The sequence below is a fragment of the Gracilinanus agilis genome, chromosome 2 (assembly GCF_016433145.1).
Source record: "Gracilinanus agilis isolate LMUSP501 chromosome 2, AgileGrace, whole genome shotgun sequence".
NCBI classification, from domain to species: Eukaryota; Metazoa; Chordata; class Mammalia; order Didelphimorphia; family Didelphidae; genus Gracilinanus; species Gracilinanus agilis.
Window position 1 is genome coordinate 473,566,630 of NC_058131.1, and position 23,316 is coordinate 473,589,945.

The window sequence follows — 23,316 nt, forward strand, 5'->3', positions numbered from 1 at the left end:
AATAGAGAGCCAGACATGGAGATGGAAGGTTCTGTGTTCAAATCTGGCCTCAGACACTTCATAACTATGTGACCCTGGGCTAGTCAAACCCAATTGCCTAGCCCTTACTACTCTTCTGCCTTGGAACTAATACTTAGTATTGATTCCAAGATTGAAGGTAAAGGAGATATGTGTGTGTGTATGTGAGATGAAATGATATGAGAGAAGTTATTCTTTGTAACCCCTAAACTTGGAACCCACTTTTAGGCTATAATGTCCTTAGAGATGTAATTGCAGCCCTCCAATCCTCCCCTGCCTACCTAACGTGTAGATTCTCTCCTTACTGCCTCCCAGAACATGTATACTAAAGCCTACTTTACAAAATTCTTTTTCCCCCTACACTTCAATAGACCTGTAAGTTCATAGTTGTGCTGAACAAAACCCATTAACAACCTGTGATGACTTTTCAGTCTGTTGATAAATGAAGCATTTATTAAGTGCTTAGTATGTATAAAGCACTATGCTAAACCCTGAGAATACAAATAAAAAAGCAAAATTCCCTGCTCTCAAATTGTTTATATTCTAATGAGGGAGACAATACACATAGAAAGTTTCAGCTGTAAATCAGATGGAAAAAAATCCCTTGATCCTTAGGGTAAAGCAGCAAAGCAAATGGTAATGCTTCTTCTTTAATATAATTTCTACTGATAAAATTGTATCAGTTTCTGATGTTGAACCATTTGACAATGCTCTGAGGGCTGAGGTAGAAACAGGGATGGTAGTTTGGGGGGTATTGCTACTGCAAAGGCTTCTGTGTATTCCTGTTGGTCAAAACTGGTCAGCATTTGTTGCTAAGGGTGATGAGGAAGGTGGGTCATCTTCATGATGATTTCTTCCCTCAATAATAGCTGTAGAGGATAGCCTGGAAGCAGGTTTGCTGGTCTGTGCAGGACACTGTTATACCCAAGGCTCGGGTTCAGAGATGTTTCCATCAGGGTTGGAAGGGAAATGGTGGTCAAGGTGGTGGTAGAAGTTTGACTTGTACAGCACATGTTGCCGCCTCTCTCACTTTCAAGATGCCCTGCTCCTTCAGCGAGGCTGGCTTCCCTTCCCTAGTGTGGCAGCTGGTTGGCAGAGATGTCTGGCTAGAGATCTAAGCACCATACTTACAGTTCTTCCTCTGGTTCTAGTATTGCTTTATGAATATCAGTGCAATGCTTTGGCTATTCCTATCATATTTCTAGTTCTCTCTGCAAGTTCCACAATCTTTTCCTGTCATACATATGTTGGCTGATGCCTTTTATGCTACTTCTTGTGCCCAAGTCATGATTGGTAAAGCTAAAGTCTACTTATATCCAACATACATCTTAACATTGTCCTTCAGGTCACCACAATTTTTATTTCCTCGAAGACCATGGCTTTGCATGATCTACATGCCATATGGAATGATCAAGAAAATGTTGTTAAAAATGATGAGAGCCATTTGGTATCATTGAAAGTGCTGTCCAAGATGGCTGCATGAATGGAAAAGGAACACCCAGCTCCCACCTACCTCCTTAAGCAAAGTCTTAAAATTTGTACCAGACCAAATAATCAAGAAGTCCATTGAGAAACTACAGAAAGTGACTTCTTGTACTCCAGAACTGCAGCCAAATACCCATAAGTGATAGGAAAAAAGAGCCAGGCAAGTTCCCCAGCATGATTATAAATAAGCTAGCAATACTTGTAGCCTTTAGATATTCAGAGATACCAAGAGGAATGGACTTTCCTAAGAAAGTCCTAGGAAGATTAGAGACCAGGGGACCCTGGTGTTTTTTGTTTTTTTTCCCCATGTTTACATGATTCATTTTCTTTCCCTTCTCTTTTCCCTCCCCACTCCTGGAGCCAGAAAGCATTTCCATGTTCATTTTTGCAATAGAGCATTCTTTTAAAACCAAAACCCCAAATCATATAAACAAATGATGTCATGTGTTTTTCTTCTGCATTTCTACTCCCACAGTTCTTTCTCTCAATGTGGATAGCATTCTTTTTCATAAGTCCCTTAGGATTGTCTCCTAGAAGCAAAATCCACTACATTGGATTGTTCCATGATGTTTCACTTTCTGTGTACAATGTTCTCTTGGTTCTGCTCATTTCACTCTGCATCAATTCCTGTGGACCTTGATGTTCTTAAGGTGTTCTTAGCTCTCTAACCTGAAATACTATAAAAATGACCTAAAGATACAGCACTCTAAACCTCAAAGAAAAAAAACAGGGGGACCCAACTCTGGGGAAGAAATCAATTAAATATTCCAGAGACCCAAGATAAGATCAAGCAGCATGGACCTCCCCATCCAAAACCCAGGTGGGGCAGTTTGGCTCTGGCACAAAGCCCTTAATGCAAGAAGTAAACCTCCTTAGAGATTAGTAAACCAAAGAAATTACTGATTGGTATAATAGAAGTTTGACTGACTCATTCCATGTACAGATTCCATTAGTTTGCTCAGCTGATGCAACCTCTCCGCATGGAGGATGCTATAGGGACCTTGTTTCCAAGAGAACTATGATGATGTCTAAGAGAAATGCCTTGGAGAAACTGTGGAGCATATATAACCATTCCATAACTGCTTCTTGTCAGCTAACCAATTGGTGAAGGGAACATGCTTTGGTACTGGAAGCATTCACAGAAAGGTCTGTTAGCATCAACTATCTTTCCTTTTACCTCAATGGCCCTTTAGTATATCTTGGTGACAATTTCACAGTATCTTGTAAAAGACCATGCTGTAAGTAAAGAAGTCTTTTAGCCTTCACTTTTCAAAAGCCAGTGCTCCTGAAGAAGAGACCTTGTTTGTGTGGCCTTTTTGTTCTTTTCTGTTCTAGGTAAAGAAAGTGGAATTTTTGGCCTTGAGTGTTTCAAAAGTTCAGGAGAGCTTGCAAGCCACAAGAATCTAGGAGCTGGAATCCAGAATGGATTATGAAACCAGGAAAACATCAGTGCCCAAAGGAGCAAGGGATGATCTTTGAAAATGGTGTTAAAGACCCAAGTCCAAAACTTGATGGGACAAGAACTTATCTGGCTGAAATACAGTGTTTGTAGGAAAGTTGGTGAGATCAATATTGGATAAGAACTGAGCTGTTTTGAGTCCATGACCCTGAAGATCAGGGTGGTATAGTGGAGTATATGCTTTGAATATATTTAGTGAAATATCTGTACTTTCATTCTTGGTATATCTTCAGAGTAAATATCCCTGTGTAAAATTGATGCTAAGTGGTTAAATGGAGGTGGAGTGCTAATCAAATTGATGCTAAGTGGTTAAATGGAGGTGGGGTGCTAGTCAAAGGCCCCTAATAATAGGAGGGAACATTGATGGGGACTCAAAATGATGGTATTAGAAAGAAGAGATACCTTAATCCATTAGGGTAGCTTTAAAAATTGTAGAGAGAAAGATCATCAGCCTGGCCTTGGGATAGGAACTAGAATATACATGTTATACCTATATTTTTAAAAAAGAGTATATGCTCAAACCCAGACTAGAAGAAGAAAGGAACTGTGTAACAATTACAAGCAACGACTCAAATTAAAAATGGACTTTCCACAAGAATGTCTAGAAGAAATGAAGCAAGAGATTAAAAAGGTTTTTTTTAAATCTCTGTAAGAAGAACTGGAAGGTGAACAAACAGTTTGGAAGAGAAAGTAGTAAATATTACTAAAATAACTCTCTGAAAACTTGAATAGCCTAACAGAAATTATTGACTCCATGAGACAGCAAAAAATATTAGAATAAATTCTAATAACAATAATAATAAATTCTAATAATAATAATTCTAATAATAAAAATATTAGGAAAATATCAATAAAATTGATAGAGAAATGAAGAAAATATGATATCTAATATAAAAAACAACCACATGGACAATAGATTGAGAGATATTTTAAGAATTGTTGGTCTCCCTGAAAATCATTGTTTAAAAAAAAAAAGGCCTGGAATCTATATTTTGACAAAACAAAAATGAAAACTGACTATTAAAATCAGAGAGCAAATAAATTATGAGCCTTTACAATAAGACCAAGGGAAAAGCAAAGTTGTCCATTATCACCATTACTGAGTGAGAAAATGTTTAAAATGCTAGCTACATCAAAAAGACAAGAAAAGGAAATTGAGTATAAGCCTAGGTAAAGTGGAAACAAAATCTTCACATTTTGCAGATGACATGTTTTCTTAGAGAAGAATCCTGGAGAAACAAATATATATTAATTGAAATAACTTTGGCAAAGTTATGAGATATAAAGCAAATTCACAAAAATCATTAGCATTTGTGTATATTACCAATAAAATTCATATAAAGAGAAATTGTATTTAAAATAACTATGGAACATATAAAATAAGTGAGAGTCTACATCTGCCAAAGCATATTGAAAAATATATGAATACAACAACAAAACACTTTGTAGAGATAGGCCTAAATAAGCAGGGATACTAATTGTTTATGCAGTAAAAATGGCATTAACTGCAATAACTTATTCAGTACCATACCATACTAACAAAGAATTACTTCAGAGAAATAAAATAATAATAAAATTCATCTTAAAGGAAAAAAGTCAAGAATTTAAAAGGAAATAATTCACCAATAAACATCTATTAAGCACCTACTATGTGCTGTACACTGTACCCTGGGTATCCAAAGAGAAACAAAAGATAGTGCCTGCCTTCAAAAAACTTACAATCTAATAGAGAAATAGAAAGGAATGGGGCCTAGCAGTAACAGATCTCAAACCCTGTTACAATAAAGTGATTATCAAAACAGTTTGATACTGGTTTAAAAAATAGATCAGTGAATAGATTAGATATACAACATACAAAAACAAACGAACCTCATAGTCTAATATTAAACCCTAAAACCCCAACTACTAGGGTAAGGATTCATTCAGCAGAAAATGTGAGGAAACTGGCTGGTAATCTGATAGAAATTAGATATTGTACAACATGTCACAAAATGTACCAAGAAAACTCTGAATGGAACCATGACCTAAATATGAAAGTTCCAATCATGAACAAAATGAAGGAACAAAGAAGAAATTACTTTGAAGATCTACATATAGGAAATGTGTTCATGACCAAATAAAGAATAGAGAAGATTGTAGAAGATAAAATGGACATTTTTTTTATTATGTATCATTTTAAACGTTTTTATACAAACAAAATCAATACAGCTAAAATTAGGAGAGAAATAGTTCATTGGTGGTGGGGAAATCTTTAAAGCAGACACCTTTGATAAAGGTTTCATTTCTAAGATATAAAATGAAATAATTAAAATTTCTAAGAATGAGAAATTGTTATTCAATATATGGTCTAACGACATGAGCAGGCAGTTTTCGAAGGAAGAAATCCAAAATAATGCTCCACATCTCTAATATTAAAGTAGGAAGTCTTAGCATTTTTTGCATTACGAGCTGTTCTGGCTGTATGGTAAACTCTATGAACTCTAAACAGAATTATGAGGTGTTTTTTGCAATTAATAATTAAGGAAATTCTAAACAGATATTAATGAAAATAAAAATGTAATTTTTTTCACATCTAAATTCATAGACTTAAGGTCAAGAATATCAAGGGAATCAATGAAAAAAATGTGGAGGAAGGTGGCCTAGTAGTACCAGGTCTCAAATTGTATTACAAAATGGCAACCATCAAAATACTCTACTACTGGCTAAGAAATATAGGGGCAGATAAATGGAATAGATTAGGTACATAGTGCATGGCAGTAAATGACCATAGTAATCTAGTGTTTGATAAATCCAAAGATCCAAGTTTTGGGTACAAGAACTTGCCATTCGACAAAAATTGCTGGAGAAACACAGAATTAGTTTGGAAGAAACTAGGTATAGACCAACATCTAATACTATGTGCCAAGATAAGGTCAAAATGGATACATGATTTAAATATAAAGGGTAATATAAACAAATTAGAGGAGCATAGAAGAGTTTATTAGATCTATGGACAAGGGAAGAATTTGGGATCAAACATGAGAGCATGTAAAATGTATAATTTTAAATACAAAATGGATCATTTTGATTATTTTAAATTTAAAAGGTTTTGCTCAAAGAAAACCAGGGCAACCCAAAATAGGAAACTGGGGGGGGGGGGGGAGGGAATTTAACAGCAAGTTTCTCTGACAAAAGCTCATTTCTTAAACATATAGAGAACTGAGACAAACTTATAAAACTACTAGTCAATTCCCCAATTGATAAATAGTCAAAGTATAAGAACAGTTTTCAGAAAAAGAAATCAAATTGATCTATAGTTACATGAAAAAAAAATGTTATAAATTACTATCAATTAGAGAAAATGCAAACTAAAACATTGAGGTACCACTTCACATCTAGCAGATTGGTTAACATAACAGAAAAGGAAAATGACAAATATTGGAAGGGATGTGAGAAAATTGGAACACTAATGTACTGGTGGTAGAATTATGAACAGATCCAAACATTCTGGAGAGCAATTTGGAACAGTCCCAAAGGGTTATAAAACTGCCTATCTTTAACCAAGCAATACCACTATTAGATATATATCCCAAAAAAGACTAAAGGAAAAGAAAAAGAACCTATATGTACAAAAATATTTATAGCAACTCTTTATGTGGTGGGAAAGAATTGGAATCGAGGGGGTGCCCATCAGTTGAGGAATGGCTGAACATGTTTTAGTATATGATTGTATTGGAATACTATTGTGGTAATAAGCATGGATAATTGAAAAGTGATGAGCAAGATGTTTCTAGAAAACTAGAAAGTATATAAACTGATACAAAATGAAGTGAGCAAAACCTGGAGAACAGTATACAAAGAAACAGCAATCTTATAAGATGATCAACAATAAATAACTTAGTTATTCTGGGCAGTGCAATGATCCAAGATAATTCTGAAGAACTTATGATGAAAAATGCTGTCTACCTCCAAAGAAATGATAGAGTGCTAGAGTATGAATGCTGAGCAAAGCAAGTTTTTTTTTTACTTTATTTTTCTTAGGGTCTTTTTTTTGTTGTTTACAACATGTCTAATATGGAAATATGCTTTTGCATGACTGCACATGTATAATCTATATCAAATGACTTCTCAAATAGGGAGGAGGGGAGAGAGAATGAAAATTTGGAACTCAATTTTTTTTCTTATTGAAAAGTAAAAAAAATTTTAAATGTAATTGAGAAAAAATATAAGATAAAAAAAAACTTTATTGGCCTTCTGATATCTACCCATAGATAGATACCTAAGAAGCCTATGGTCCTTGGCTTCATAGCTACTTAATTAGAGGAACACAAATTAAATGAGGACTAGGACACTCATCAGATTGGCAAACTTAGCAAAAAAAAAATGACAGTTTGAGAAAGAGGTATGAAAAGACAGACACACTGATGGAGTTCTGATCTAATCTTTCTGGAAAGCAATTTGGAACTATGTCCCTAAAGTTATTAAACTGTGTATAGTCTTTGACCAATTGATACTACTATTAGCCTATACACTAAAGATATCAAAGAAAAGATAAAACTCCCTACATATAAAAATATTTCAGATGTTTTTGTAGCAGAAAAAAAATAGAAAGTAAGGAAGTCGTAGAATGACTGAACAAATTAGTATATAAATATACTGTTATTGTATATTCATATATAAATATGAATATTATGTTCCATAAGAAATGGCCAAAGTTCAAAGGATATGAACAAGCAATTTTCAGATGAAAAAACCAAAGCTATTGATAATCATATGAAAAAGTGTTCCAAATCACTCTTAATTAAAGAAGTGCAAAAGGAGAAAGGAACTACTTGTGCAAAAATATTTATATCAGTTTTTTTGTGGTGGCAAGAAATTGGAAATTGAGAGGTTGCCCATCAGTTGGGGGATGGTTGAGCAAATTGTGGTAATGTAATGGTGGTGTAATACTATTGTGCAATAAGAAATGATAAGCAAGAAGGTTTCAGAAAAAGCTGGAAAGATCAACATAAATTGATGCAGAGCAAAATAAGCAGAACCAGGAGAACATTGTACCCAGTAACAACAATATTGTACAATGATCAACTGTGAAAACTAGGCTATTCTCAGCAAAGCAATGATCTGGGCCAATTCTGAAGGACTAATGAGTGGGAATGCTGTCCTCCTCCAGAGAAAGAACTGTTGTAATCAGAAGGATGTATATCATATCGACATATTTATGGTTTTATTTTGGGGTTTGTATGAGTGTGCTCTTACAAGAGTGAACAATATGGAAATATGTTTTGCCTGATAATATATGTATAGTTCAAGAAAAATAATCCTTTATTTCAGATTTTTTTTAAATGACCAAAGGAATGGGTTCAGAGAAACCTAAAAAAACTTGAATGAACTAATACAATGTGAAGAGGACCAGAAAAACAACTTATACAATAATAACATTGTAAAAACAAACAATTTCAAAAGACTTGGGAACTCTAACCAATGAAATGGCCAAATTTGCTTTCAGGGAACACATTGATTCCAAAGGCCCAATGATAGAGAATGTTTACCCTATCCTAACAGAGAAGTGATGGACTCAAGATGCAGAATGAAATATATTTTCATATATGGAAAATATGGGAATTTAGTTTGCTTGGCTATGTATATTTTTTATAAAGGTTTTGTTTTTCTTTTTTTTCCAGCTAGGGGAAGGTAGGAAGGAGAGAAAATGTGAATACTTTTTAATTGGGTCATCATTAAAAGGAAAAAGAACCAGAAGGCAAAGATGCAAAGGACCTACCTCCCAACAGGATTCCCAAAAGGAACAGTATTCAGCAATGTTACAGTCCAGATCCAGAGCTTTTACATTAAATTTTAAAATACCATAGGCATCCACAAAGAAATAGTTCAAATTCCAAACAAGCTCTGTCAGGATCATGTAAGATCTTATAGCTTCTACTATAAATTTGAGGTGCTTGAATACAGTATTCCAAAAGGTTAAATATATGAGTTTAAAAACAAGAATGAATGAAAGTGTTGTACACAGTAACAGCAATATTGTAGAATGATCAACTGTGGTAGACTTAGCTAATTATTGGCAATATAATGATCCAGGACAATTCTGAGGGATGTATGACTGAGAATCCTATCCACCTCTAGAGAAAGAACTGTTGGAGTCAGAATGCAGATAAAAGCATATACTTTTGCAATTGTTAATTTGTGTTTATGTTTTGGGGTTTGGGTTTTATAAGATTACTCACAGAAATGAACAATATGGAAATATGTTTTACGTGCTAATGCCTGTATAACCCAGATTGAATTGCCTGCCAGTACCAGGAGGGGGAAGAGAAGGAAGGAATGGAGATAAGTTTAATCATATAACTTAGGAAAACTTGTGTGGAAATTTGTTATAATATATAATTGGTAATAAATATTTATAACCAAGAACAATATACCCGGCAAAACTGAGCATAGTACTATGGGGGGAGGGTGTGGTATCTTAATGGAATAGAGGATTTCCCTAGTATTTCTGATGAAAATACTAAAGCTGAGTAGGGACTTTGAGATGCAAATACAAGAATGGAGAGACACCTAGAAAGGTAAATTTAAGGTAGTAACTGGAAGGAGTTGTAAGATGATATAGTGCTAATATTTTAATAGGGAAGAAGAAACCTTAATTTCTCAAAGACTTGAAAAAAATCATTCAGAAAAACAGAAAACCTGGGGACTGATTGGTTCTGTTCTTAGAGTTTAAAGAAGGGAGAGGAATATATTGATGTATATAAGGAAGGAAGAAGGGGATAGAACTTACCCTTTCTTTTAATCAAGTTGCATGAGAAGAGTACCAAAGGAAGGCATGGACAATAGATGAATCTCACTCATCTGGAATGAGTAAAGGAAGATTGAATTTACACTCATACACAGAGAGAGAGTTTGGTGTCATTTTGGTGTCAAAATACATCAAACTTGTTAGGGAATCATGAAGTGAAACGAGGGAAGTGGTGAAGAGGGAGGATAATACTTGATAGAAAATACTCACAAGCAAAATAAGCTTTCTTGTCCTGAAGCAAAATTAAAAGGAGGGAAGAAGGAGAAGAAAAACAAAGAACCAGAATGGAAGTGTCCATGAGTTGGGAAGTGACTGAACAAACTAGTATATGAATATAATATAATTGCACTACAAGAAATGATGAAAAAGATTATTTCAGGAAACCCTGGATACTGTGAGCTGACAGAGGGAAGTTAGTAAAACCAAGAGAATAATTTACACAAGGACAACATTGTAAACAAAAATAACCCTGATGGACTTTAAAAACTCTGATAAATGTAGCGAACATTTTTTCAGAGAACCTATATTGAAATATGCAATCCATCTCCTGACAGATGATGGACACAAAGAGCGGAAATATACATTTTATGGACCTTGTTATTGTATCTATTTTTCCTGCAGTACACTTTCTTTAAAAAGTTTTTTTCTCTTTGTTTTTACCTGGGTGGGGGGTTGGAGAAAGTGGGGTTGGCAGTATATATCACATTTTATTGCACTTTGCTTTATTGTACTTCACAGATATTTTGTTTTTTACACATCAAATGTTTGTGGCAACCCTGCATCAAGCAAGCAAGTCTATTGGCACCAAGAGCAGGTGCTCACATTGTGTCTCTGTGTGACATGTTGGTAAATCCTACAGTATTTCAAATTTTTTTCATTATTATCATATCAATATGGCGATCAGCGATTAATGACCTTTGTTGTCACTTTTGCAGGGATTGCAAACTATGCCCATGTAAGACCATGAACTTAATAAATGTTGTGTTGACTACTCGAGCAACCAACAGTTCTCATCTCTCTCTAACTTGAGCCTCCTTATTCCCTGAGATACAACAATAATGAAATTAGGTCAAATAATAACCCTACAACAGGCTCTCAATATTCAAGAGAAAGGAAAACTCAATTGCTGTGGCAAACTTCATTGCTATGTTATTTTAAGAAATTGCCACAGCCAACCCTACCTTCAGCAATCACAGCCCTGATCAATCAGCAGCCATCAACATCAAGGCAAGGCCCTTCAACCAGGAAAGAATTACAACTTGCTGAAGGCTCAGATAATGATTCGCATTTTTTAGCAATAAAGCATTTTTAATTAAAGCAGACATAATTTTCATATGCACTAGGAAACCAAAAAATTCATGTGATTCACTTTATTGTGATATTTGCTTTATATTCCTGGTCTAGAATAGGAATCTGCGATATCTCCAAGGTATGACTGTACTAATTTCGATCAAAATCATCAAAACAGGGGGCAGCTGGGTAGCTCAGTGGATTGAGAGTCAGGCCTGGAGATGGGAGGTCCTAAGTTCATATCTGGCCTCAGACACTTCCCAGCTGTGTGACCCTGGGCAAGTCACTTGACCCCCATTGCCTACCCTTACCACTCTTCTGCCTTGGAGCCAATACACAGTATTGACTCCAAGACAGAAGGTAAGGGTTTAAAAAAAAAATCATCAAAACATTTTTAGCTATATAGAAGAGGACAATTTATGGACAACCAGGAAAGTAACATGGGATTTATTATATATACATCTTAAAGCAATCATTATGAAATAATTATCGTAGTTTCTTGTACAATTTTCTTTATCTTTTGCTGTGTATATGGAGATGCTTTTTTATGTTTAAGTTCAGAATTTTTAAAAAGTGTGAACAATTTTCTTTCTTTCTTTTTTTTACTGTGTATTGGCTCCAAGGCAGAAGAGTGGTAAGGGTAGGCAATAGGGGTCAAGTGACTTTGCTCAATGTCATACGGCTGGGAAGTATCTGAGGTCAGATTTGAACCTAGGACCTCCCATCTCTAGGCCTGGCTTTCAATCCACTGAGCTACCCAGCTGCCCCCAAAAACACCTTTATCTTTCAGCTAAACTTCTCTTTCTACCGGTTCTTCCATCCTTTAGGCACCAGAAAGTCACCAAATCAAATTTTTTTCTGAATTTATTCTTGAGTTGAAGAAATCAGTGCTTTGAGTACATTCTCTGCCACCCTCTGTATTTATCTTTGCATAGACCTTGGCACACGCTGCATGGTTAAAATGTTCATCTACTGAGTCCCAGCTTACTGCTTATAGTCTGCTATTAGCATCTCAAATATCCTGGGGTTGGTATCAGTGCTGTACAAAAGGTATCTAGTTTAGAGTCATCATGAACAACTTCTTTATCATATACCAGGCTCTCTTGTGTAACCCCAGTATGGACAGTCCTTGTCAATCAATATATGAAGCCCTAGCCCTTTTGTAGGCTGCAATTAGAATTGTCCTCAAATGGTTTTCATAGAGGAATTGGGACACTGTGGTCACCTTCATCCTTTCTTCTGTGAAGTAGGATATTTCATATTCTCACTCTTCATCACCACTTCTGAGGGATTCTGTGGGTCCAGATGAGATGGAATCATAAGTAAGTAAGAATGCGGTCGTGTTTATGATTTTTTAGGGTTTAGACTGGTCTCATTATCCAAATATAACGTTACCTCATCATTTTCATTGTTTTACTGCTTTTTTGGATCAGAGGATGCTTTGACTTCTGTTCCTGAGCCCTTTGCTCCTTCCAGGAAGAGTGGCTCTGCCCACTAGGTCATCTCCAAGGTGAACCACAGACTGTAGCAGTCTGACTGATTCATGGGCCTCAGTGTCCCATACCCAAGGATATTTTGGAATATCACAATATAGCTTTTTTATGTCCTCTGCATATTCCCAGATATCTCTTTCTGAAAGATAAATTTTTACTTATACAGAATGCTGGGAATGGGGTTGGCAATATTTCTTTAAAGTTCTTGCATTTGACAGTGCAGTGAATAGAGTGAGCCTGGAAACAGGAAAATTTGAGTTCAAATCTGGTCTCAAATACTTCCTAGCTGTGTGGCACTGGGTAAACTACTTTACCTTTGCCTCAGTTTCCTCACTTATAAAAAGGAGGTAATAATAGCACTTACCTTTCAATATTGTCATGAAGATCAAATGAGATAATATTTGTAAAAAACACTTAGCACGGTGCATGGCACATAGTAAGTACTATAAAAATGCTTATTCCCTTTCCTGGTTTCTTGCAATTAGGCAACTGTAGTTATATCAACAGCAAGACATCCTATACAGTCCCTTCGAGAATTCAAGCCAGTTTTTCATGGTCTATGGACTCCAAAGGAACCATACCTTTGATCATAGCCCTCAATAGTAGCTTCTTTTGTCTTAAAATTAGATACCTCCTGCTGAAAGGAACCTCACACAGATATCATTAGCACTTTCTCTGTCCCCAGACTGGGCTAACATTTGCAAATTATAGTCTCAGAGTATTATATTTTGAGTGTGCCACATCATAAGTTGGTTCCCTGAGGTTTTCTAGCAATTGCCCACTCTTCCCCATTTCATACCTTTGCCACCCTTATATCTCATCAGAAGCAACACCATGTTCCACCCAGGACTCAAAGGGTTCCTTCTTCAGAGATCAGGGTTTCTCTCTGGAAACAGACCAGAGTTTTGTATTTTGAGTCCTTTATATTTCTAGAACTAGTCAATTCTGCTGTGGAAATATCAAACACTAGGAAGTATGGAAGCCCATCAGCCTACTTTGGCAGTGAAGTGACGTGGTTAGATTTTTACTTTCAGAAGGCCACTTTGGCCTTGTATGTATGGAAGTATGGAAGATGAACTGGGATGGAGAGAGACTTGAAACAGGGAGAACAACCAAAAGCTGATTGCAGTAGTTCAGACATAAGCTGAAGAGACTCCCAATTAGGGTAGTGTCTGTCTGAGAAGAAGCAAGGGAATACATTAGAGAAATATTATAAAGGTAGAAACTACAAGACATAGCAAGAGACTGGATATGTGGAATGAGACTGAGTGAAGAGTCAAGAATAACACCTACTGTAAGGCTAAATGATGGGAGGTTGGAGTGCCGTCAACAGTAATAGGAAAGTACCAAAGAGAGTAGTCTGGGGTAAGAAATGAAAGAAAATGAGTCTTGTTTTGGTTATACTGAATTTTAGATATCTAATAAGTAGTGATACAGACCTGGAGGTCAGAAGAGAGATTAGGGTTAGATAAATAGGTCTGAGAATCATCTGCATAGAGATGATAATTGAACTAACAAGAGCTGATGAAATTGGCATGGAGACTATATAAAAGGAAAAGTACAGAAAATCAAAGACAGACCTCTTGGTTAATAGGCATGACCTAGAAGAAGATACACCAAGAGTTTGAGAGAAACATCTGGGGACAGGAGGATAACTGGGAGAGAATAGTGTCAGGAAGGCCAAAAAAGAGTGAGTAGACAGGGTAGGGGAATGGGGAAGATGACTGACATTGTCAAAGGCTATAGAGACCTCAAGGAAAATGGGGATTGAGAAAAGGCTATTATATGGGTAATAATGCGTATTATTTTGGTAAAATTGAAGTGAACAGCTTCAGTGGAATTTTGAGGACAGAATTTTGAATTATGAAGGTTTAGAAGAAAATGAGAGGAAAGTATCAATTGTAGACAACCTTCTTAAGGAATTTAGTTACAAAAGAGAGGAGAGATGTAGGATGATAACTAGCAGGGATGGAAGGATCAAGTAAGATCTTTTAAGGATGAGGGGAAAATGGCCATGTTTATAAGCAGCAAGGAAGTAACCAATAGATTTTGAGAACTGGAAGATTGGTGAGAGAAAGGAAATGACAGAAGTAGCAATGTGCTGGAGAAGATGGGATGGGATAAGATCAAGGGTGCATATTGATGGATTTGCCTTGGCAAGGAGAAAGATCTCTTCTTCATATGAGTCAAGAGAAGAAAAGAGAGTGGGAGAAGACATCCACTCTGCTATCTTCTGCCAAGAAAACCCCATAATGGGATTACAGTCAGACCCAACTGAACAACAAATTATTATTGTTGTTTTTAGATCTTTTCATATGCAGAGTTGCTTCAAATTTTTATATCCTTTGCCAGTTGGGAATTTATTCAATCCAAAGAAGCTTTACCCCACAATGCTACATAGAGGGAAAATCAACAGGCCTTGGAAGTTAATTGGATTGGGATGGGGGAGGATAAAAAGAAGTAGAGTAGAATGTGATTTGGTACCAGAAGTTTTGCAGGGCCAATCATAGTTGTTTGCATGTTTTCCCCCCCATTAAACTGTGAGACTTGAGAGTAGGGACTGTGTTTTCTTTTCTTCAAATTCTCAGTATTTAGCACAATAAGCACTTAAAAGAGAATCTATTGATTGTCTACCTGATTGTCAATGGAGAAAAGAAAGTTAAGAATCAAAAGCAAGTGTTAGAGGAAAGATGATTTCTGTTTTTTGCTGAATTTGAGGAATCTGTGATATTTTTTCCTTTATCAGAAATTTTTCTCTATCAGAAAAATCTGTGATTTTTTTTTCATCTTTAACCCTCCTCCCAGAGATATTCATCTCCCCAATACCTTGCAAAAAAAAAAAAAAAAGTCATTACCAATGCTCATTTCTTGATTTTACTGACTTTTCTGTACTAACATTAGCAATTCTACTTCAGCCCCAAGATGCTTATAATAGCCTGGCTACAGAACTTTAGCTCCACCCCATTTTTTGGTAAGGCTCCAAATAGTTTTATAGGCGGGGAGAATTCTAATTAGGACTTCCTGATCCTAAGGAGTGGGGAAACAAATAACCTCTATTGTGTTCTTCCCATACACACCCTTTCCTACAAAAGAAACTAGAGAACTTCTTGTGATGTGTACTGGTGCTGGTCTTTCCCTCCCTCTAACAACCTCTTGTAGATTAGAGTTTAAGATGAAAATCAATCTGCTTTGTGATCATCAGTTCAGCCCATTAATAAATAGGAGAAATGATAGATGAGGTGAAGTAATGATAAAGAATGAAATAAGAGAAAGGCATGTTAGCTGGTAAATAGGTACTAGAAAGTGCTGAGGAAATAAAAGGAATATATATCCATATGGTACCACATAAAGAAATAAATCCTATTATCTTCAGTTCAGCAATTTGCCACAAAGAGTCATGAGTTGGAAGTTGGTGGTCACTATACTAAAGAGTTTAGCTCTAGAGTTACATTTGGGCTTTGTAGGACAGAAACTCTCCCTATGGAATCATACATTGTATAAAATATTCTGTGACTGGCTCAATATTTCTGTACTGTTCTCTGGAATATGGAGAAAGCTTTGTTATATGAAACCTTCCTTTTTAATGAGATTTGTTGTAATTGAATTTCATCTGAATGTGTTCCCCAAGGTAGAATGGAGGAGGCTGGGTCAATCAGTAAACATTTATTAAATGTCTACTATGTGTCAAGCAATATATTAAGCACTGGGCATGTGAAAAAAGGCAAAAGCCAGGGTGAAAAAGACAGACTTTGGGATTTCCTTTATATTTTCTTCATAGAAAAGGAAATTAGGAAGAATGGTAGTCTAAAATATCCTCCATTAACTTCAGAGGCACTGTTCTTGTGCTAAGTTGGTTAAGTCTTAATACACTGAAAAGTTCCTATATCTCTAATCATCCTATAGGCATTTAATTTGGTAGTGGAACAGACAATGACTCTAAAATAAATTGTGTTTCATAGAATTCCAGAGTCCTTTAAATATGGCTATTAATTTAATCATGCATAGCATTTGTTAACCAGAAATATTATAGATTGGGTAGAACCTGCTGTTTTATATTCAGCAAAGATTTCAAGCCTATGTCATGCCAGACTAACCTTGACCTCTCTCTCTCTTCCCCACCTTCCTTCCCTCTTTCCCTCTTCCTCTTTCTATTTCCCCCCTCTCCCTTTTGTAATGAATAAAGTAGGACAACAAGGGGCCTTAAGCTGGTAACAAGGCTAGCAGGAGGATAGTGCTGGTTGTTAGGGTGGAGTAAGCAACCTCAGTTGAGCTTGAAGCTTGTTTATGGAAGTACAAGGATCCAAACCCTGAGAACTGAGTGCCCAGTGAAACCTCACTGCTACCCACCAGGCTCCTTTAAGATATGTCAGGCAGCTGGCCCCTCCCTACTGAGGAAACAGCCTACTATTGGGTAATAGCAGACTGGCAGAAAGTGGATGTAGAGCTTCCTGCCCCTCAGCAATGGGGCTTGTTCCAGCCCCAACTGCTCAGAATCCCTACCTGTTGCCTACCCTCCTAGCCTTTGATGGTAAGGAAATAATCACAGGATTCACTGGTTAAGGCTATGAGGTTTATTGGTAATTGGGGAACAAACTAAGGAGGGCTTGGTAATACTAAAAATCTGTTGTTATGGATTATCTGGCTAAGCTGGTAGAAGGTCCTTGGAAGGTCTAAGCTGATCAAGGACAGGCAGCCCTCAGCCAGAGTGAAGCGATCTCTGGGTAGGAAATTGTGTTGATCTAATAGCTAATTTGTAGATGATGATAAATAATAATATTGAGGAGCTCTTGAAGATTTGGTCCTAAAATCCTAGCTACCCATATTCTCACTCCCAAACACCACTCTTTCCTCCCACCTCCCGGGCCCAGGAGAAGGGGTAGATGAGTGGTCAGGAGGAAGTCAGGTCAGGGAAGAACCCAGCTATGGGTTTCCAGGCCTTTTTATACTCCCAGCTCAACTGCCAGTTGGTATCTGCCCAGTGGCTCATGCCCTCCTCGACATTCCATCCAGTGCAACTGACAGGTTTGCCCTAAGCCAACATGGTAATATTAAAATCCTATATTACACTTTCCCCTTCTCCCTATCTCTTTCTCCCTCAACTTAAGATGTCTTTACCAGATATGAATTGGGATTTAGGCTTTAAAAGATTGCTCTATAGCAAAAATGAATAATATGGAAATAGGTATCAAGTGATAACATTTGTACAACCCAGTGGAATTATTTGTCGCTCTGGGAGGGGGCTGGGAAGAGAGGAGGGAAAGAAAATGAATCATATTAACATGGAAAAAACATTTTAAAAATAAATAAAAATTATTTTTAAAAGATTTCTTTACCAGTACATCAGAGAGGCATATAGACATAGATAGCCTAACAAAACATTTGGCAAGATATAAGCCTACTCTTTCTGTTTTTTGTTTGTTTGTTTGTTTAAGATATTTTATTTTTATTTTAGAATATTTTTCCATGGTTTTTCCAAGATTCATGTTCTTTCCCTCTCCCCCAAACTCTTCCCATAGCCGATGCACAATTCCACTGGGTTTTACATGTATCATTGATCAAGACCTATTTCCATATTATTGATATTTGCACTAGGGTGATCATTTAGCATCTACATTTCCAATAATATCTCCATCAACCCATGTGTTCAAGCAGTTGTTTTTCTTCTGTGTTTCTACTCCCACAGTTCTTCCTCTGAATGTGGATAGCATTCCTTCTCATAAGTCCCTCAGGATTGTTCTGGATCATTGCATTGCTACTAGTAGAGAAATCCATTATGTTCAATTGTACTATAGTGTATCAGTCTCTGTGTATAATGTTCTTCTGGTTCTGCTTCTTTCATTCTGTATCAATTCCTGGAGGTCATTCCAGTTCACATGGAATCCCTCCAGTTCATTATTTCTTTGAGCACAATAGTATTCCATCACCAGCAGATACCACAATTTGTTCAGCCATTCCCCAATTGAAGGACGTTCCCTCATTTTCCAATTTTTTGCCACCACATGGCTATAAATATTTTTGTACAAGTTTTTTTCCCTATGATCTCTTTGGGGTATACACCCAACAGTGGTATGGCTGGATCAAAAAGTAGACAGTCTTTTATAGCCCTTTGGGCATAGTTCCAAGTTGCCATCCAGAATGGTTAGATCAATTCACAACTCCACCAGCAATACATCAATGTCCCTATTTTGCCATATCCCCTCCAACATTTATTACTTTCCTTTGCTGTCATTTTAGCTAATATGCTAGGTGTGAGGTGGTGCCTCAGAGTCGTTTTGATTTACATTTCTCTAATTATAAGAGACTTAGAACACTTTTTCATGTGTTTGTTGATAGTTTTTATTTCTTTATCTGAAAATTGCCTATTCATGTCCCATGCCCATTTATCAATTGGGGAATGGCTTCATTTTTTGTACAATTGATTTAGCTCCTTATATATTTGAGTAATTAGACCTTTGTCAGAGTTTTTTGTTATAAAGATTTTTTCCACCAGTTTGTTGCTTCCCTTATAATTTTGGTTGCATTAGTTTTGTTTGTATAAAACATTTTAAATTTAATGTAATCAAAATTATTTATTTTACATTTTGTAATTTCTTCTAACTCTTGCTTGGTTTTAAAATCTTTCCTTTCCCAAAGATCTGACAAGTATACTATTCTGGGCTCACCTAATTTACTTATAGTTTCCTTCTTTATATTCAAGTCATTTACCCATTCTGAGTTAATCTTAAGCCTACTCTTCTTGTGAACAAAATAGAGATATGTAGGCAAGGATGCTGGTAAATGCTTAACAACCAGACTTCTACCTGACACGCTTAAGTTTAAGCTCATTATTAATACTTTTCTCCGTCACTTTCTTATGTCTAGATAGTCAACAGTTACAAATCAAACTCCAAGTTGTAGTGTTTGCCAATGTCTAAAGTAAATGCTCACAATGAAAATTTTAAGAATCAACTCTCTTGAGTCAAAGGGAGCTAACTCCAACTCACCCCCAAATGTAAGGGCTAAATGACACTTTAGTAAGATGGATTTGAAACTTATTAGTCTGAAACCTTAGATAAGTTTGAAATGGATTAGACTGAAATCTTGATAGTCATTAATGGGAGAGATGAAGCTTTTTAGTAGATCTCTTGGGCATATGAGTCCTTTGTCATTCAGCTTTTTAATGAATTCTTTGAATCAGCATAGATGACATGTTTGTCAAATTTGCAGATGACTCAAAACTGCAAGTGATAACTAACACCTTGGTTTGAAAAGGATCCAAAAAGATCTCAGTGGACTAGAATGAAATGAATCAAATATGATGGAATTTAATAGAGCTAAGTGTTGTTTTTAATTAGCTCCTCAAGTACAAGACAGAAAAAAGTACTGTCTAAAGTAAATTTCTCCTTTTTCCTTGTGTTGTTAACATGAAGTCATCTGGAGGCCAAATAACAGCTAGTGGATTGAGATAAACAAGCTACCAGTAAAAGGGAAATTAAGAACCAATGAGACAGGAAGCAAGGAGAGTCAAAAAATACCTCGACAGGTACTACCCCCCTGGGCAGCCCAGGCAAATTAAGAAACTATGGTTGGTTTCTCAGATGTGACATGGGAGAGTTAGTGGGTGGAGAAAAAAGTTTATATGCCAACCCAAGGAGGAAGTGGAGGGTCTTTGGAGTGCTTGTGGAGGAGTAGATTGAGCATGTGGCTGAGTGTAGTAAGGAAACCCATTATGGCGACCACTGATTAGAAAGCTAATTACCTCTCTAACTCTCTCCTATTTTTCCCTCTCTTTCCTACTACCACTACTTTGATTTAATAAAGTTATTAAACTACAACCAGCCTAACAATTTTTAATTATTACAGTATAGCTTGAAGAAAGTTTTCTGAAGAATAACTTAGAGGTTTTGGCAGCATGTAAGCTCACTACAAACCAAAAGTGTAACTTGGCAATCAAAAAAGCTAGAGGTAATGCAATAATGAAGAATAAGATTAGTTCTGCTTAGCCTTAATTAGTAGAAGTTGTAGAAAGGCAAATTTAGATATAATGGGAAGCTGGAGGGAATGGGTTAGGGGACAACTGAATGAATTCCCTCCCACTTCACAAAAGTATAGAATATAAGGGGCAGTAACAGAGACAACAAGTTGTTAATACGGTGGTATTTGCATAGTGTAAAAGATGTTAGACCTTGGCTTATTTCCTAAGTGATCTATTCTAAGGAATACAAAATTGAGTGATCCATTCAGGGTAGTTATACTATATATATATATATATATATATATATATATGTATATATATATATATATATATATATATATATATATGAAGTATAAAGAAATGCTTGCATGTTGCTTCAGGAGACATGAAATGACTCCAAAAATTTGATAGAATTAGAGGGTGCCTAGCTGTTGGTTTGCTGAAGGATCAACCATGCTCTTGGTAGCCTTTAAAAAACCTAATGATCTCCGCAGAGACTTTATAAAGAGTCAATAAAGATTTCTAGCAGAGATAGCCAGGTGACAGGGAATTCCTTTCATCATCCTTGCCCCCATGGCAGCTTCCTATGGAGCAAAGTCCATTTGTGAGAGCTGTGAGTTGAGTGAATCAGTAGAAGCAATCAAACCATGGAGAAAGCACCCAGCTATTGAGTAAAATTCAATCTTTGCCTTTTCCCTTGAAATTTTTCCAGAATGCAGTGAGGTAGGGTAAAGTATTACTCTCCCCACCTCCATTCCCATCAGCAATGGTATTTTGTAGCAGGGCAACTAGCCCAGTATGAAACACTCTATACCTAACAGTGAGGATGTCTAAAGAATCCAGTGGTGGTGTTGATTGGAACTATAAAGATAACCAGGCTCAAGGAATATAGCTGAATGATTTGCCCTTCAGAAACATTGTGCTTAGGGGAGGGAAGCATGAGAATGTCAAAAGAAGGAAAAAGATATCAAGAGTCCTACAGTGCTGGACATGTAAGTTGCCTTGGCTATTTGTGTTTCTTACATACAAGGTTATGCTAGTAAATGTTTTAACCACTGACTCTCTGGGGTGGTGGGAAATGTAAACAAGATACATTTTAAGTTTCATCTACATTATTAACATTTTCTGGGGAATGCACACAAGATACACTTTTTTTGTTGTTGTTGTTTTTTTAAACCCTTGTACTTTGGTGTATTGTCTCATAGGTGGAAGAGTGGTAAGGGTGGGCAATGGGGGTCAAGTGACTTGCCCAGGGTCACACAGCTGGGAAGAGTCTGAGGCCGGATTTGAACCTAGGATCTCCCGTCTCTAGGCCTGGCTCTCAATCCACTGAGCTACCCAGCTGCCCCCACAAGATACACTTTTCAGTTAAATCTGCATTATTAATATTTTCTTCATCTTCTTAATTTTTAACATTTTCTTCATCTTCTTAATTGCAGACAATGAACAATATAATAAATCAGGCTCTGATTTATCAGCATTTGCTGATTCCTGAGGTGTAAATGCTCACACTGAAATTTTAACAATTGCTTCTTTTGATTCAATATGGACCGACTTCAATACACCACTATGTGTGTGTCTCCCTCTAATAGTGTTTTCTATGTATATATTAGCTCTTCCCATTGTTGCTGAATTTATGGGAGAATACAACCATGGTTTGTGGAGGGACTATTTTCTTAATGATTTAAACAATGTGTTATTTTAGTAACTGCCTTTGCTTTGAGCAAATTGTGTCAAAGAATTATAAGTGAATGTACTGGAGGGAATTTGTGAACTACAGTTTGGGGAATGTAGAGGGGCCTCGGACCCCAAATGGTCATCTCCTATAGGACCTAATCTACGTGTGCATGTTGTGGGAATAACACAGGGAAGGCAACATATAGCTTTGATTTTAGGAAGTTTTCTTACAAATAAAGATGCCCCAAAGAAGAATGATTTGCCTAAAGAAGTAGTAGGTTCATCACTAGAAATTCTTAAGCAAAAACTGTGTAACCAATTGCTGGCATGTTTTAAATGCACTTCCTTTGCAGTATAGGTTGGACTCCATGATCATTGATGTCTCTTCAAACCCTGATATTCTGTAACCTAAAGTTCATATCCTCTTGACTTTCAGTGCACATATACCCACATTATCTTCCTAGAAATGGACAGCTAAAGAGATGATAGTCATAGCATTTGTTCTATTTAATTGGCATTAACTTCATTAAATTTGAGTTAAACATAAGAACTATGACTTTTTTAAAAAAAACCTTACCTTCCATCTTGGAATTGTATCAGTTCTAAGGCAGAAGAGAAGTAAGCCTAAGCAACTTGGGTTAAGTGACTTGTCTCACACATATAGAAAGTGTCTGAGGACAGATATGACCTCAGGACCTCCCATCTCCAGGCCTGACTCTCTCTATTGAGCCACCTAACTGCTCCATGACTTTGGTTTTTAAAATAGAATCCATTCTGCCTTAAAGACCCCACATGAGTAAACTGAATAAACATTGTATTTTTTTTTATAGGTGCCAAAGAACGTTCTGAAATCTATGAAGCATTTGAAAACATCTATCCCATTTTAAAGGGTTTAAAAAAAGCCTAAATATCATTTTTAAAGCCCTTAGAATGAGTTTGTATGTGCATAAAAGTAATCCACTACAGTCAGAATTTTCTATTGTTAAAACCAGTATTACACTGAACCAGTCTACAAATGTATGATTATTCAATATGTACTTTCATGGTTACATTAAAATATGCTGCTATCTCAATAACTACTTTTCTGAAACTCAAACTTTTCTATCTTTTTCTAAGTTTGCTTAAAGTGCCTAAATAATGAAAAAATAACTTT

The 23,316-nt window shown here is 36.3% G+C and overlaps 1 protein-coding gene across 1 annotated transcript in view; it reads left to right on the forward strand.

The window, feature by feature from the left end:
* The window catches only part of TBPL2 (TATA-box binding protein like 2), a 66,945-nt gene extending 43,875 nt beyond the window's left edge, over positions 1-23,070 (forward strand). Inside the window, exon 7 of the mRNA XM_044662050.1 lies at positions 22,994-23,070. Within this exon, the coding sequence (XP_044517985.1) occupies positions 22,994-23,070 (77 nt within the window). The remainder of the gene's footprint in view (positions 1-22,993) is intronic.
* Positions 23,071-23,316: the final 246 nt, after the last annotated feature.